The sequence below is a fragment of the Protobothrops mucrosquamatus genome, unplaced genomic scaffold (genome assembly GCF_001527695.2).
Source record: "Protobothrops mucrosquamatus isolate PMUCROS unplaced genomic scaffold, P.Mucros_1.0 scaffold1729, whole genome shotgun sequence".
NCBI lineage: Eukaryota > Metazoa > Chordata > Lepidosauria > Squamata > Viperidae > Protobothrops > Protobothrops mucrosquamatus.
The window spans coordinates 88253-102112 of record NW_015387876.1 but is presented as its reverse complement, the minus strand read 5'-3'; the positions used below and the strand labels follow the sequence as shown (position 1 = coordinate 102112).

Sequence of the window (13860 nt, the reverse complement as noted above, 5' to 3'; positions counted from 1 at the left end):
TCCCACCCAGCTGTGCAAATAAATGGGTGAGTTTTTGTTCCTTGCTCAGAGAAAAGTCTCGGCCAGCCAGCACCCCCAGATTGGCCCCATTGGGGAGGAAATTCGAAGGCTGGGGACGCCAGTAAAAAGGGGGACACAGCAGCTTGGAGCAGGCAGGATAAGTGATCCTCGACTTACAATCACAGTTCAGCCCAAAATTTTGGTTGCCGAGCAAGGCGGTTGTTAAGACATTGGACAACCATTTGTCTGAGATGGTATAGGGCAGGGGTCCTCAACCTTGGCAACTTACTTGTGGACTTCAACTCCCAGAATTTAAAGCTGGGAGTTGAAGTCCACAAGTCTTAAAGTTGCCAAGGTTGAGGACCCCTGGTATAGGATCTCCGGCTTGAGCAGGGGGTTGGACTAGAAGACCTCCAAGGTCTCTTCCAGCTCTATTCTGAATTGACCTGAACTTCCAGAATTCCACATCCATAGCATTTTTGGGAGTTGACATCTGGACATCTTGCCAAGGTTGAAGAACCGTGCCTTAGAGCAGGGGTCCTCAAACTCGGCCCTTTTATGACTCATGGACTTCAGCTCCCAGAATTCCTCAACCTTTTCATCGATCTAGTTGTCTTAAATCTCCCTGTTTCTCCCCCCACCCCTTTCTTTTTTCTTTAGATTGTCTCAAGCAAGAAAGTAACAAGAGCTCTCGTTCTCGGCAATGGGAAACCAGCTGGAAAGGGAATGATAACGGTAGGATGATCTTTTCAGACATGTGACATTAAAGCGTGGAATCCAAACATAGGACCCAAATCCAGCAATCAAAGCTCACCGCAGTGATTTATTAGATAGCACAGACTGGAGGGGGTCTCCTCCAAAGGAATCACAGGAGACACCCCTCTGCAGACAGAGAAGCACTTGTACATTTTAGGAAGCACAGGAAACCGATGCATGCATGCATATTCATAAGCAATGGGGTAATAAATCTCAGGTTATTTCCTGCCCTTCTGTTATCTACCGAGAACAATAGTCTTAGTTAAAAGAAACATTTGCACATTCAGGGGTTGCTATGGGAATGTTTTGATAAAACTTGCCACAGGCCACTGTGAGCTATAAGGACAGACTCTTTATGTCTCAATTTGTCTATTAAAAAAGAGTCCCATTCATCTGGAAACCGGTTTTCCCTGCAAAAGCAGTCCTAAATTCGGTTCCTATGCTGCCACCAGAATAATGTATGGGGGAAATAGTGTGCCTCAACTAAAATGCTCGTGTTTTTTTAGTTATCAAGTTTATTTTCTGCTAAGATGAGAGTCTAATGCTACCACTGAAATAATGCAAGACGTAAATATTTTTACACCTTAACTAAAATGCTCGTGTTTTTTCTTTAATTATCGTTCATTTTTTTTTGCTAAATTTGTTGGTATATCTTCATCGTAAATAAATGCCGTGCCCACATTGTATTGATAGCAAACGATCAAGTGATGGAAAGAAATCTCACTGTTCATATCCATCTAAGGGGGACTGAAGTGAGATAGAGATCCAGCAGGTTTCTTGGACTAAGTTGCAACTGTTAAGAATGGAACTAGTGTTTTCTTTCCAAGTAATGAATACAAAAATAAATCCCTCTATTATTATTATTATTATTATTTTGGCAGTCAGGCTCTTGAGATCTTGTATGATTTTTATGTGAGGATGCTCAGAATCGCATGAGATTTCAGCCAACTTTTATGTCTTGTGGATGTTGTGTTGTTAACCCCTTTGTAGGGGCACTGGAGTAAAAATGGCCATAAGGCTGGTGGGTTCAGCTGCCTGAAGATGTCTAGTCCAGGGGTAGGCAACCTTGGCTCTTTTATGACTGGTGGACTTCAACTCCCAGAATTCCTGAGCCAGCCGTGCTGAGGGGAAAGGGAGAGGTTTCCAAGCTGAGCCAGGCTGGCTCAGGAATTCTGGGAGTTGAAGTCCACGAGTCATAAAAGAGCCAAGGTTGCCTACCCCTGGTCTAGTCTAACGAAGGGAAGGATATGGGGTGACGTGATAGCAGTTTTCCAATATTTGAGGAGCTGTCACAGAGAAGAGGGGGGGTCAGCCTATTCTCCAAAGCACCTGAGGGTTTGTTTTGAATATTTTTAAATATTATGGTATTGCTGTTTTATTAATGTGCCTGTTCACCGCCCTGAGTCCCGCAAAGGAGAAGGGCGGTATATAAATCAAATAAATTTGAATTTGAATTTGAATTAAACACAGATCCAACTTGGAAATAAGGAGAAGGCAAGCCAGTGGAAAGACTTGCCTTCAGAAGTTATGGGTGCTGCATCACTGGAAGCTTTTAAGAAGAGATTGGTCAGCCCTTTGTCTAGAATGGTGTAAGGTCTTCTCCTTGAGCAGGCAGTTGGACTAGAAGGTCTGCAAGGAGTATAAATCCTTCCATTCCCCACCATCCAGTCAGAGCTGAAGAAGCTTCTTGGGTGAGAAGCGAAACATCTTCAAAAGAAAAACAAGAAAGTCCAGTTGCCTCCTGAAAAAGCGCCTTCGGGACATTTGCACCAATGTGTGCATGGATGTGCAAAGGCACACTCTCCTGCCCCCAAACATGGATCTGTTTATTTTGCAAATTCTTTCATGTGCAAAAGAGCCATGAGACCGAAACAATTGCAAAGGGCTCGATAGAGAGATAATCTGGAACATTTGTGAGTAAGAGCAAGCTTACTACTTAGCAACAGGTATCTTAGCAACGGGCCTTCTTCTGGCTGCACACGGAGGCCTGCCTTTTCCATCGGTTGGTTGTGCTGATGAAAAGGAGCGCGCTCAGCCTGCGCATGGAGTAAAGCCAGAAAACGTCCTATCTGAACCGTATTTTAAAAGGGCTGCTTCTCTCCATGCCCCATTCTCTTTTATCTTGCGTATCCGTCAGCTGGGGAGAACACCTTGTTCCACGCTTAACAGGGATGCAAACCTGTAGGATGAGCTAGAAGGCTTGTGAGACATAACATGCGTTAGGAGATCACGCAACAACCTCTGGGGAAGTTTTAAAAGGTTTAACTCCTGTGCTGTATCGAAGACAAGAGAGGAAAAGAAGAAACAGCCCCAGAGCGTCTTCGAAGGTTTAACTAACTGCTGAAGAAGCGAGGCTAGAAAACGTGCGGAGAAGAACAAAGAGGAAAAGGCGTCCAGCATACAATGAACACTTGAGGGAACTCGGTATCATCAAGGATTAGGGATGTAGCCTAATGAAGAGAAGGACCTGGGGTGACATGATCGCTGTCTTCCAATATTTGAGGGGTTATCATAGCAAAGGGCTATGGACAGCCTCTTGTCTGGAATTGTATAGGGCCGTGGTGGTGAACCTATGGCACGCGTGCCACAGGTGGCACGCAGAGCCCTCTCTGTGGGCACGCGTGCCATCACCCCAGTCCTAGGCCTTCAGCTGGGTTTTATAAAACCTTTTCGCTTTAGGCCTCCACCGCCGTGTGCAAAAAAAAAAAAAAGGTTCAATCAGTCAATTTCTTGCAGGGAAAAAAAGATCTCGCAAAGTTGGAATTGATTGATTGAACTTTTTAGTCCCACCCAGTCTGCCGTTACCACCGCAACCATGCCCACCCAATGGGCCACACCCACCCAATGGGCCACGCCCACCCGGCACCCGACGATACATACAGTAAGTGGGTTTTGGGCTGCAATTTGGGCACTCGGTCTCTAAAAGGTTCGTTCATCATTGGTATAGGCAGGGTCTCCTGCTTGAGCAGTGGGTTGGGCTAGAAGACCCCCAAGGTCCCTTCCAACTCTTATTATTCTGTAAATTCTATAATCCTGTAAATGGAGGAGAAGAGGTCTATAGGAGGTTCTGCCTGTTTCTATGGCTCTGATGCCGCGGCCAAGCGTCTCTTCCTTGTTTTCATTCAGAGAGCTGAACATTGTGGTGTTTCTTTGTTGACGGGTTTTTTTTTTTTGTCTCTTGGAGTTTTCTTTCTTCCTGGTCTTCATCATTTGCATCTTGCGAGTTCTCTGAGATGATAACAAACGGAGGCTTTTTTAAGCTGTGGACTTGCCCATAGGTTAACGTGTTTGATGAACTTTGCCAAAATATGCCTCTAAAGAAAGAGGACCTGAAGCCTCAGTTGTGGTTTCCAGCACGGAATGTGGAAAACAACCGTTTTAAAAGAAAACAGACGGCAGGTCCATCTGGCTGCTTAATTTCAAATGATGGCTCTTTTGCTATTTCCGTGAACAGCCTTAATGGGGCCTTAATTATGTGCTTTGCTGATCTCAGGTTTGGCCATAAGAGGATGGAGTTTTCCAAGTCTCCTTCTAGTGGGATTGTGTTTCTTCTGCTACAGAGGACCATGGACGAGGGAATCCTGAGCCTGGGAGTGAGGTGGAGTCTCTGGCTGACATCTGGGCCAATCCTGCTTTCCAGATGTGCTGGAGAATGACTTGTCCTATAGGGTCCGCCACATCTGGAGCAATTCTGGTTGGGGAATATTGTGTCAATCCCCTTATCACTAGGGCTGTGACTTATTTCAAAGGAGCTGAGATATGCACCAAAGCAACTGCAATTGGGAGGGCGGAGTTGAGGCCACTCGGGGAGATTTGTCTGCGTCTTCAGGGTCACCTGAGTGGTGTAAATGGGTGTGGAGCCTTCTTGGAACTGCTGAAAGGACTGGGTTGTAGACCGGAGACAGAGGATGTCGTATCCCTCCCCCTCTGTTGATTGAGGGCTGTTCAGTTTTGACATAGATGGCCTCTTGGACCCCTCTTTCAAACTTTCCATTCTCCATCATCCAGTCAGAGCCGAAGAAGCTTCTTGGATGAGAAGCGAAAGGCCTTCAAAGAAAAACAAGAAAGTCCAGTTGCTTCTTGAAAAAGCACCTTCAGGACAATTGGAGGGATGGGGGGGGACATGAAAACTGTCTTGATCGGCTGTCACGGAGAAGAGGGTGTCAATTTACTCTCCATATAAGGAGGAATTTCCCGACAGGGAGAACTACTAAGCAGTGGAACAGCTTGCCTTCCGGAGTTATAGGTGCTCCATTGCTGGAAGTTTGGAAGACTTTTGTCTGAAATGGAATAAAGACGCTTGCCTTGGGCAGGGGTTGGACTAGAAGACCTCCAAGGTCCCTTCCAGGCCTATGATTCTATGAAATGTGGCATGAAAAATATGTCTTCAAGAAGATCTTGGACTTCTGCCAGCTGTTCCTCCAAAAGAGAGACCTGGAGCCAACTCAGAAGACCTGCTTTGGTTCAAAGCAAAAGGTGGGAGGGTGCCACTGACTTTCTTAGCTCAGCTTTAATTGCTTTGCCCCCCCCCAGCACTTTTTTTCCGCCCAAACAGCTTCTCTTAATGGTCTGTTGCTCCAGGCTTTCTCCCCAGTGGTGGGAGTTTAAATGGAGACTTTCCTCCTGTGGAATAATGGAAAAGACTCAGAGAGACAAGAACTATTTGCTTTCTTTTTTTGCTCTCTCATGCAAGATGATGCCACATTGAGCCTGCTTCCGAAAAGCAACAATAACTTCAAGTAACAATGTGCAATGATAAAACGGCACGGCGTAAAGGATGAAAAATTGGACAGCTTTCTTTTTTTCCTTTAAACCAACCTAAGGAAATGCAAATTGTGAGACAATTTACAAGGCGCTGCTGAAGCTTTGCAAAACCAAAAGAAGTACTGAAGGAGAAAAAGCTGAAGAGGAAAAAGAAGATAAAAGCAGAGATTAAAAAGTAGAGGACTGATGCCTTGTTAAATCAAGGAGGTGCAACTTCTCCAAGCTCTCTGCATGAGCTGCTCTCCAGAAGGTAGACTAGGCCAAAAAAGTCATTTTGTTCTTTTTTTAATTAACATTAAATACGGTTCATCGCTTTCCTCTCCAGGCGTTGAGTCATTTCCCCACTTTGGTTACCTGAGAACTGCAAAGACCCCACCTGAGTCTTTCCGAGGCTGAGAACTGCCGAGACCTTGAAGATTGGATGAAGATTTGGCTTAAATCAGGGACCTCCAAACTTGGCAACTTTATGACTTGTGGTCTTCAACTCCCCAGCTAGCATGGCTGGCTGGGGAATTCTGGGAGTTGAAGTCCACGGGTCTTAAAGTTGCCAAGGTTGGACACCCCTAGTATAAGGTTCTCCTGCTGGAGCAGGGGGTTGGGCTAGAAGACCCCCCAATATCTCACCGGAAACAACCGCTAAACTACGTTTTAATATATACTTTTTATCTGACTGGTATTAATCTCATTTAAAATTACAGGCTGGAAACCTTTTGCCTGCCTGCAGGCTTGGCCACCCCGCGGTTGCACTCAAAAGCAGAGACACTGTGGAGAACATTCGCAAAAGCTTTGGCAACGCTTCCTTTCCACCCACGTCGCTTCTGTGTTCTGAACAGCACCTGTTCGGGGCACAGAATCGTTCCAGCAGCCTTAACTCCAACTGGCCGTGTCCAGATGCTGATACTACCATCTCCGGGGTGTCCAGCCAGCACACCCAGAGTGAAGATGGCAACACTGAATACGTGTATTTATTGCAGGATCCAACCGGAATCGGTCGCCGGGACCAAAGATTTATTCTTCCAAGCTTTGGGGCTCATGCCAGAGCCCAGTCTTGGGAACTTCTGTTTCTGTGTGTGCACTGGATTGTTGTATTTAAATGGTGCCTGGTTTGGTGTGTGGCTTTTAGTTCTTAATTAGGGTGTCGGTGGTCGGCTACTAATTTACTTTATTTTTCTACATCCCACCTTTCTTATTTTTACAAATAACTCAAGGCAGCAAGCGTATCAAACACACTTTCCTCCACCTATTTTCTGCAGAACAGCAACCCTGTGAGGTGGGTTGGACTGAGAGAGAATGACTGGCCCAAAGTCATCCAGCTGGCTTTCATGCCTAAGGCAGGACTTGAACTCATGGTCTCCTCTTTCTAGCGTGGCGTCAAGGGTCTCCTCTAGCGTGGCGTCATGGTCTCCTCTTTCTAGCGTGGCGTCAAGGGTCTGCAACCTTGACAACTGTAAGATTTGTGGACTTCAGCTCCCAGAATTCTGAGTCTACACACTCACTCCCAAACCAGTTTGCTTTCTAACTTCAGGTTTTCCTCTACTGAACAATGGAAGAAGAGAAAAAGTCAATTACCAATTGATTTTGGGTCATTTCCACTAGCAAAATCTCTGTGACTCACTTAGTTTATTCAGATCGCTTTGAAAGCAAATAGTGGCTAATAAGAAAAAGCTATTTTCAGCCCTGGCCAGTGTCATTCTCTTTATCTATCTCTTTCTCTCACCACCTACACACCGACATTTTCCAGGCAAGATCTGGAAAGAGGAGAAGAAATTCTTGAAGAGTAGCTGTGTAGGGTGCAAGCAGATCAGTAGCCCCTTAGTAGCTCTGATTGCAGCCTTCAGAACATAGAAGATAAAACACAGAATATCAGAGTTGGAAGGAACCTTGGAGGTCTTCTAGCTCAACCCCCTGCTCAAGCAGGAGACTTCATACCATTTCAGACAAATGGTTGTTCATCTCTTCTTAAAAGCCTCCAGTGATGGAGGACCCACAACTTCTGAAGGCAAGCCATTCCACTGGTTGATTGTCCTCACTGTCAGAAAAATTCTCCTTAATTCCAGGTTGCTTCTCTCCTTGATTAATTTCCATCCATTGCTTCTGGTCCTGCCTTCAGGCGCTTTGGAGAAGAGCTTGACTCCCTCTTCTTTGGGGCAGCCCCTGAGATATTGGAAGACTGCTGTCATGTCCCCCCTCGTCCTTCTCTTCGTTAAACTAGACATACCCAATTCCAGCAACCGTTCCTTATATGTTTTAGCCTCCGGTCCCTTGATCATCTTTGTTGCTCTTCTCTGTACTCTTTCTAGAGTCTCAACATATTTTTTACATCACGGTGACCAAAACTGGATGCTGCATTTGGGACCCCCTGAAGAGATCCGATGGCTGGTTTGCTAATAATGGGCCCTTTCTCTTCTTGCTTTTCAGATAGCAGCCCAAGAGTTATTGGACAATCGGGTGATCACGCTCAGCATGGCCGGCAGGAAGTTGGATAAAAAGGTTTGCATTTGAATCCCCTGTCCTCATTGAGGTGTGCATGCGGTGGCAGTTGGCTAGATTCTTCTGTAGACTCTTGAGCGATGAACGGCAACTTAATTGATGTTGTCTCAAAAATGAGTCCCGCTGAAGTGACTACAGGCAGTCCTCGGCTTGCAACCGCAGTGGAGCCCCACGTTGCTTTTGCTAAGTGAGACATTTGCTAAGTGAATTTTGCCCCATTTTACGACTTTCCCTGCTACGGTTGTTAAGTGAATCACTGCAGTTGTTAAGAGAGTCACACGGCTATTAAGTGAATCTGAGTTCACCCACTGACTTGGCTTGTCAGAAAGTTACAAAAGGAGATCATGTGACCCCAAGGACGCTGCACCCGTCATTAATCTGAGGCAGTTGCCAAACAGCTGAATTTTGATCACGTGACCATGGGGGAATGCTGCAATGGTCGTAAGTGTGAGAAATGGCCATAAGTCACTTTTTTCAGTGCCGTTGTAACTTTGAACGGTCACTAAAAGAACTACTGTAAGTTGAGGACTGCCTGTACTGAGAATCTCCACCCGACATATTGCAACACAGTTTGGGGAGGAAACCCCTGAAGGTTCCAGACTGGCCACGACTTGAACCTCTAAGATGGAAATAATTCTTGGCTCCAAAGGTATCGATTTATTAGAGATCAAGTGTATTGCATAGCCAGAACGGAGATTTTGGAGGCCCAAATCCCTAAGTTCTACTTTACTACTTTACTTTTCTGTTTCTCATTGCCCACCCCAGTATAACCAATCAAGTTCATGCAAGATGTTTTCATAATGGTCAGTCCAAGTGGGGGGTTTGTTATGCAGCTCCCTCCTTCTTCCAGCAGGGTGACCTTGAGGCAACATCTCAAGGAAGTACAGCTTCTACTTTCTGTTTCCCAAGCATTCCGCTTGGCATTCCCCCTTGCATTCCTCCTCCCCACAGTCCATGGCAGTCTGTCACCACCTAGCAGCAAAGCACAGCAAGCCTAATATGGCAGCTGACACCCCTGGGGTACATTGCAACGACAACGACAAAAATTAGTCCACTGGCACTGACTCAACCTATAAGCAATTCTTTCTGGATTACTGAGAATCTTCATTGGCTTAATGTATGATCCTGTTCCTTTGCATCTGACACGTGTGCATTCACCAAGACAGCGACCTTAGTTGTATGTGTGTAATGTGAAAGAGAAAGACACACACACATACATACACACACAGAGAGACAGAGACAGAGAGATCATAGAGGAAATTACGCTTGGTTACTTAATTCAGCCAAGTGGCATTTTCACATGGCAGGTCAATTACCAGTTCTCAAAAGTTTCTATTAAAAATTATCCTGTTTCTCTTTCGACAGCTCTTCCGCTTTGTTAGACCTTTCAATAGGGAAAAGTCATGCCTTAAAAAATCAATTACTTAGCACTTGGTCCCCAGTTGAAGCAATTTAACATAAGTACAAGGAATCGGGATTACAGACTAGACTGAAGCAGACCCTGGAGGGCAGTGAATAGTTTCCCAGTGTAAATCCAAAAAGTAGCTGATAAAATGTTGGCCTTTATCGTAGGGAGAACTAATTAATCCTTTAATTATTATTTTTTTGTCATCTTATCTCAGTTGCTTATTATTGCCTTAGCAGAGCCAGTTGTTTTCTCACACCCCACTGGTTCTTAAACTGGGGGGGGGGATTGCAATTTGGGCATATCCAGGGGGTAACGTAACAATTTGTAATTGTGGGTTTGTAAATCGAGGGTCCGTTTGGGATGCTGCTGCTGAAAGGGTGCATAAAATAAAAGGGTGGTATCCTTGTGGGGGTAACGACGTTGCAGGTAATCCTTGGTCACAACTGAGTCCAGGATTTTGGCTGTAACTCATTGCAGTCGTAAGTTGAGGCACCCCAAGACAGGACCAGATTTTTCAACTGTTTTTTAGGGTGGTTGTTAAGTGAATCCCGTGGGTTTTTAAGGGAATCACGCAGTCATAAGAGTGAATCTATGCTATGGATGTGTGGCATTCACTAACTTTAACAACTGCAGTGATTTGCTTAACAACGGTGACAAGAAAGGTCATAAAATGGGGCAAAACTCACTTAACAAATGTCTCACTTAACAACAGAAATGTTGGGCTCAATTGGGGTCGTAAGTAGAGGACGACCAGTAATTGAGACAAACAACTGAACAAATTGTGCAGGTTGCAAAAGAAAAGCCAAAGAGAGATGTTTTCCAGCAGCAACGGAGAGCAATTGGACACCTTTTATGTTTTCCTTCCTGTCTCCTGGACTGTTTCATTCTGAGTGTGTGTGTGTGTGTGTGTGTGTGTGTGTGTGTGTGTGTGTGTTCCTTTCTGAAGTCAGGAGGATATTCACACCTCACCCACATTCAGTCTCATTTCTTCCTTGGACATGACGGTTGGGGTAATTCTTGGCTGCCACTCAAGCTGTTCTCTCATTAACAACCTTGAGAATTTCTATTTGATCGTAAATTGATTTTCCTCTGTGAATAGGCAGGCGGGGTTGTTCTTCATAGAAAGAATATTAATTTCACAGAGGAAAGACAAACTTGCATTTAGCCATCACCATGTATGGAGCTGGACAGAGGGGCACACAGGGAGGGGTCATTAAACAAATCTCCCCCCCCCCAATTTTATGTCACAGGATATAAGACCTGTTTGCTGTTGCTTCGGCTTCAAAGGACAAAAATGATTTCACAATCTCTTAGGCGCTTTCTCCTCCCTCTTGCAGGATTTGTTTGGAAAATCAGATCCATTTCTGGAGTTTTATAAACAAGGGGATGATGGGAAATGGATGCTGGTCCACAGGACAGAGGTAAGTTGTTTATAGTGTCTGTAAGATGGTCACTTGGTATAATTTCAGGTTTTTTTTCAGCAAAATACTACAAGTAGTTCTCGACTTATGACCACAATGGAGCCCAAAACCTCTGTTATTAAGTGAGACAGTTGTTAAGTGAGCTTTGCCCCATGTTAAGACCTGTCTTGCCATCCTTGTTAAGTGAACCACTGCAGGTATTCTATTAGTAACACGGTTGTTAAGTGAATCTGGCTTCCCCATTGATTTTCCTTCTCAGAAGGCTGCAAAAGGGGATCACGTGACTCCGGGACACTGCAACAGTCATAAGTACATGCCAGTTGCCAGGCGTCTGAATTTTTTTTTCAAATATAAATTTTATTATTTTCATCATAAAAAAAAACATATAAGTGAATCTCAATGCAATTACAAAAAACCCCGGCCCCCCGCCCACCCACCCCCCGGACTTCCCAAACCTAATCCCAGGATACTATTCAGATATGAGTAAACTACTATTAATATCCCTAACTCCACAAAATATTATTCTATATAAGTAGGTGAAATATATATATAAAAAAAAGAAAAAACAAGTTAACTAGAAACCTAAATTATATTCCACCATTCTATGCTTCTTTTGAATATAAACAATCCATCTTCTCCGCCAGGCGTCTGAATTTTGATCACGTGACCACAGGGATGCTGCAACGGTTGTAAATGTGAAAAATGGTCATATGTCACTTTTGTTCGGAGCTGTTGTAACTTCAAATGGTCACGAAATGAACTGTTGTAAGTCGAGGACTAATTGTAAAGGATAAGCCAACAATAAGACAATAGATGCCTTCAAAATATTCCAGTTATTGTCAGCTGTTGCCGTTAACGTTTTCTAGATATTTGGGGACACTCAACAGAGTCCAATACATTTGTGAAAAACATCAACTTCTGGGAGTGGAAATTGTCTTAAAGTTGCTGAAATGAATTATGATATAACGGTTACTTGCGAAATACACACACTATGTAAAAAGGCCCTAATGGGGTGCACATAGTGTGTGTGTGTGTGTGTGTGTGTGTGTGTGTGTGTGTGTGTGTGAAAGAGAGAGAGAGAGATTTAACAAGTTATTATCCTCTTTGCTCAAATCTTGTCTCCTAGAAGCCCAACGGCCACCCATCTGTGATTCGCTATTACAATGCAAAAAACCAACAACAATAACTCAGCAGCACAAAACTAATAATAGTTTTAAAAAGCACAAAGGAAGTGCTCACCTCTCCCCATCCCTCAAATTTAGGGTATAGGGAGGAGGAAGATGTGTTGGAGATACGTTCACCACCTTGAGTTGTTTGTAAAAATATTAAAAGATGGGAAATAAATAAATAAATAGATAGATAATAAATAGAAAGAGAAAGAAAGAAAGAAAGAAAGAGAAAGAAAGAAAGAAAGAAAGAAAGAAAGAATCTGGTGTTTTTCTTATCTTGCTGGCTTTTTCTTCAAATTGCAGGTAATCAAATACACACTGGATCCTGTATGGAAGCCGTTCACGGTGCCTTTGATATCTCTGTGTGATGGGGACACAGAAAAGCAGATCAAGGTACCGTCCCCTTCGTCGTCTTCCATTTCAGACCTCCACTGTGGTTGAGAGAGAACATTTTTATTAGAATATCCTACTCCAACCTGCAATGCTCCTTTCTGTTGAATTTTAGCTCCAAACTTCCTCAGGCTGGGGAATTCTGGGAATTGAAATCCACAACTCTTAAAGTTGCCATGGTTGGACACCCTTGTTCTAGACCAGGGGTAGGCAACCTTGGCTCTTTTATGACTTGTGGACATCAACTCCCAGAATTCCCCAGTCGGCATGGCTGGGAGAGCGTCTTAACATCTACATCGAGACTGTCAATGAATCTTAAACTGTGACTAATAGAACAAAAAAGGATACATAGAACGTATTGGTCTCCATCATGTTGGTATAGAAAAGATTATTTCACGAGACGTTCATTGAAATTCATCCGCCAACATGTTCTAGACTCTAGAGAGCGTCTGACTGTTAATCGGATACTTGGTGATAGTTGTCCTACCTCTGGGAGAAATGAGCATCTTCGTGACTGTCTTCTCTTTCCTAAGTAGGAATGAAATGTTTAAATTCAGAGGGGTCAGTAAACTGGATGAGAATCCTGACTGTTCCTCTGCTTCTTCTGCCAGATTGTGTGTTACGACTACGACAACGATGGAGGGCATGATTTCATTGGGGAGTTCCAGACCTCTGTTGACACGATGTGCAAAGATGGCTCTGTGGTAAGCTTTGAAGGACACATCCAGGGCTGGGAAGATGAGCGTTGCCATTCACCACCCCAGTTTGAAAAAGTTTGAATTTCCTGTTTTACCTCATGGTTGCCAGGATACCTTCCCATTTACTCATTTCTCTTCCTTTGGTATTGTTGATTAGCCCATAGGCCATGTCAAAATACAGAATAAAACATAAAACACGACACAGTAAAACAATATGTAAAAGTGAAATACAAGAGGCAGATTAAACAAAAAGAATCAAACAATAGCAATAGCACTTAGACCAGTGGTTCTCAACCTGTGGGTCGGGACCCCATTTGGGGTCAATTGACCATTTCACGGGGGTCGCCAAGCAAGGCTGTCCGCCATTTTTTTTGTCCGCCATTTTTTTCCCCTTTTCCGGCGGGTGCCTTACCTTCCTTGGGCTGGGCCAGCTGGTGGTCAGCCTGCTCCGTCTCTGCCACTTGCCAGCTACTCCTCGGCCGGCGCAGGGGGCGGAACCACGCATGCGTGGCGCTCCCGGGCAGGGAAAGTCCTTGAATTACGACCGGTTGGGTAGTCCTCGACTTACGACCGGTTTAGTCCTCGACTTACGACCGGTTTAGTCCTCGACTTATGACCGGTTTAGTCCTCGACTTACGACCGGTTGGGGTCGCGGCATTAAAAAGGTTGAGAACCACTGACTTAGACTTATATACTGCTTCACAGGGCTTCCCTTAAGCACTTTAAATGTGATTTTTCAAGTGGCAACTGGATTTTCTTGTTTT

The 13860-nt window shown here is 44.4% G+C and overlaps 1 protein-coding gene across 2 annotated transcripts in view; it reads left to right on the top strand.

The window, feature by feature from the left end:
- The window catches only part of CPNE2 (copine 2), a 45550-nt gene that overhangs the window by 9382 nt on the left and 22308 nt on the right, over positions 1–13860 (top strand). The window contains exons 3-7 of one of the 2 annotated variants that reach the window (XM_015822953.1): positions 661–735; positions 7939–8010; positions 10756–10839; positions 12312–12401; positions 13010–13083. In XM_015822953.1, coding sequence (XP_015678439.1) covers positions 661–735; positions 7939–8010; positions 10756–10839; positions 12312–12401; positions 13010–13083 — 395 coding nt within the window. Of the gene's footprint in view, positions 1–660; positions 736–7938; positions 8011–10755; positions 10840–12311; positions 12402–13009; positions 13103–13860 lie in introns of both variants that reach the window. The other variant, XM_015822952.1, reaches the window with a different exon arrangement.